General features: G+C 54.2%; 1 protein-coding gene across 1 annotated transcript; it reads right to left on the bottom strand.

The window, feature by feature from the left end:
- Window positions 1-716: 716 nt before the first annotated feature.
- LOC308293235 (proline dehydrogenase 1, mitochondrial-like) lies at window positions 717-2,564 on the bottom strand (the record flags this gene model as incomplete). The annotated part of the gene is made up of 1 exon (XM_080735670.1): window positions 717-2,564. One exon carries the CDS (start codon window positions 2,562-2,564, stop codon window positions 717-719), a length of 1,848 nt encoding a protein of 615 aa, XP_080591796.1.
- Window positions 2,565-3,266: the final 702 nt, after the last annotated feature.

Here is a 3,266-nt window from a genome sequence, read left to right as displayed (position 1 = left end):
ATTATTATAATTTTTAAATTTCTTTGCACATTTATTTATTTATTTTAGCATTTCTGTATTTATAATATCATTTATTTATTTATTAATTTAATTTGAGATTTGTCATTTTTGGTCCTCCATAACTACTACCGATAGATAATAAATAAATAATGAAGATAACATACGTGTGTTCGCTTTCAGCGAGCCCACAATAATGTCGAGGCGCCGACTCCGAAGCGGAGCGGGTCATGAGGCGTGCCCTGCTGACCTCATTGGATGGTAGAAGACATTACCAAGAACGCTCTTATAAACTCTGCTGACATCATCACCAGGAATGCTGCTCACTCATTGGCTGTAGGGAGACACCTACATACATATACATACAAACTGTAATGCATTCCCAGAATCCCATCCGTTTCAGGGCTAGGGTCTTCAACAAACCCATTTGCCTACATAAATACTCTGCCGATTACAGCACTTGCTCGCTCTGCCTGTGCAAGTAATAATAAACGTTATTTATATAGCCCGTTTTAAAACAATGTTAAGAAAAATTTAACCAAAACAGTGAACCATAATCACTAGAGAGACGCAATTGGAAATTGCAAGTGTGGTTGCGGACGTGACTATATTATGCAGCAAGCTCCATATATGGAGATGGCCATATATGAAGTGTGACATGGGGCGTGACTTACATACCGGTACGTACGGACGTACGGACAGACATGATCTGTGTGTTTTCATACTAAAAGCTGACCAGAGAACAGCCTACGTTTCAGCTCCTTCCACAGCAGGTGGCGCTCTCTCTGCGAGCCCTTCATGAGGCCGCGGTTCTCCTGGGCCCGGCGAGAAAGATACGGCAGGACGTCTCCCACCGGGCCGTACGGAACGTACTTGTAGACGGGAAACCCTGCCTGACCCAGAGGGAAGCTGATCTGGTCGCACATGCCCAGCAGCTGTCCGAAGTAGACTTTGTTCTGTGCGGGCGACATCCCCATGTCGCCCATCGCCCGCAGGGTAAACCTCACCGTGTCCTCGTTGTGGGAAGCCACCATGACGTTGGCAGTCCCGCGGAGCTCGATCTCCTCCAGCAGGAACTCCAAGCACCGGCGGTACATCCTGTCAGTGGCCTCGTAGTCCGGGTTGACGGGGTCTTCGTAGCCCACCTGCCTGGCGCGCTCTCTCTCCTGGTGCATGTAGGCGCCGCGGACCAGCTTGGCGCCGAAGTGCCAGCCCTCCCGCCGCGACAGCGCCACGTCCACGGTGACGCTGTCGTACGCGTCCTTCAGGTAGCACTGGTAAGTGTTGAAGACCACAGGCTTCTCCTCCCGGTTGAACCTCCTCTGCATCTCCAGGGTCAGCCTGCTGATGGCGGGCTGGAAGTACGTCTGCTCCGCGTCCACCATCAGCCTCACGCCGTGGGCCACGGCGTGCCGAGCCAGAGCGTCCGCTCTCTGCAGCATCCTCTTCATCTGCCGCTCCTCCTCGGCCGTGAAGCGCTCCAGCAGGGGCTCCAGGCGGCCCGTCTCCAGGTTCGGCGCCACCAGCAAACTGGACATTTTCGTCGTGTCGTCGATCAAGCTGTTCCAGTCGAGCAGATCGATCGTCCCCGAGGATCCCAGCCGTTCCCCGGTGAACCATTTATCGATGACGTCCTTTCCTCCGACGCCCAGGTCGGCCAGACTCTCCTTCAGTTGCTCCAGCTCGAGTCTTCGTTCCAGAGCGGCTATTCCCGATTTTCCTTGTTGCGCGGCGAGAAGGTCGAAAAAGTGTCTCCATTTCACCAACACTTCCGAGAACTGAAGGAGGAACTGCGGTCGGCCGAGAGCGGTCATCTTGATGGCGGAGAAGCCGTCCACGGAGCTTCCTCCGGACGCCTCGATGCAGTCCATGAAGGTCTCCAGCTGCTTGTCGCACTTGGCCTCGTCGGCGTAGAAGTACGTGCGAGCGCCGGTCACTCCGCCGCGCCGGTCCCCGAACTGACGGTGAGCCTCGTACTTCTTCTCACGACAACGGCGGCCGACGTGCGACGGATCCTCTCTCTCCGCTTGGGACACCAGCGAATCCATCTCCTTGTCCTCAGCCTCCTCCTGCGTGAGGTCTTCTTCCACGCTGTAGTCCAGCACCGCCCCGACCCCGAAGCTCCGGTTCCTGTGGATCAGGGGTTTGATGGAGTCGCGGTCTTCCCCCGCCACGAACTGTCCGTAGAAGGTCATCCTCATCATCTTCTCAAACAGCCACCGTCCGAAGACCTTCCTACTAAGGTCCATCAACGTCTTGTTGTTGTCCACCAGGAAGTCGATGGCGCAAAGCTTGAACACCAGAAGACTCCTGAGCAGCTCGGCGGTCGTCTTGCTTCTGTACGCTTCTTCGGTGTTGTTGAAGTCGACTTCGATCCTTTTAGTCTGAACCTTTTCAACATTTCTGCTTAGTCTGGCTTTCAGCGGAACGGCCTCATCGTTCTTCTCCAATTCTGGGCACTTGGACGATGCGGATGTCGATCCCAACCTGGCTGGTGAAATCCCAGCTCTCCTAACATTGACTGAGGATGCCCTGAAAAGAGCTGCTGCCACTTTAGCGTACGACATCAGCTCATATAGGGTTAGGGTGGAGTTTTCCTCTGCCGTTGGGTCACAGACAGCAGACGGCGCAGAGTTTCCTCTGCCGTTGGGTCACAGACAGCAGACGGCGCAGAGTTTCCTCTGCCGTTGGGTCACAGACAGCAGACGGCGCAGAGTTTCCTCTGCCGTTGGGTCACGGACAGCAGACGGCGCAGAGTTTCCTCTGCTGTTGGGTCACAGACAGCAGACGGCGCAGAGTTTCCTCTGCCGTTGGGTCACAGACAGCAGACGGACAGACAGAGTTTCCTCTGCCGTTGGGTCACGGACAGCAGACGGCGCAGAGTTTCCTCTGCCGTTGGGTCACAGACAGCAGACGGCGCAGAGTTTCCTCTGCCGTTGGGTCACAGACAGCAGACGGACAGACAGAGTTTCCTCTGCCGCTGGGTCAAGGACAGCAGACGGCACAGATGGAGGACATGTCCTTGGCAGCTCCTTTCATGTGACGATCTGAAACGTTTCACTTTCATTTAACAATGGAAGTCAATGGAGCTCTGATCAGCCTGAAACCACGCCCACATTTGGAGGCTTACGTCATCGATATGTCACACAGGCAACTGATGATGTCATAGATGATGTCACAGGCATGACACCCAGGGCTGTATTTTGATTTGTCTTAAAGGGGTACTGTCACCTAAAGGGTTTGAGGGGCAGATTACACTGTGACCTGAG

Source organism: Nannobrachium achirus, assembly GCF_963921795.1.
Source record: "Nannobrachium achirus genome assembly, chromosome: 10".
In the NCBI taxonomy this organism is placed as follows: Eukaryota; Metazoa; Chordata; class Actinopteri; order Myctophiformes; family Myctophidae; genus Nannobrachium; species Nannobrachium achirus.
Note: the sequence above shows the minus strand (reverse complement) of the source record. Positions and strands in the feature narration are given on the sequence as shown.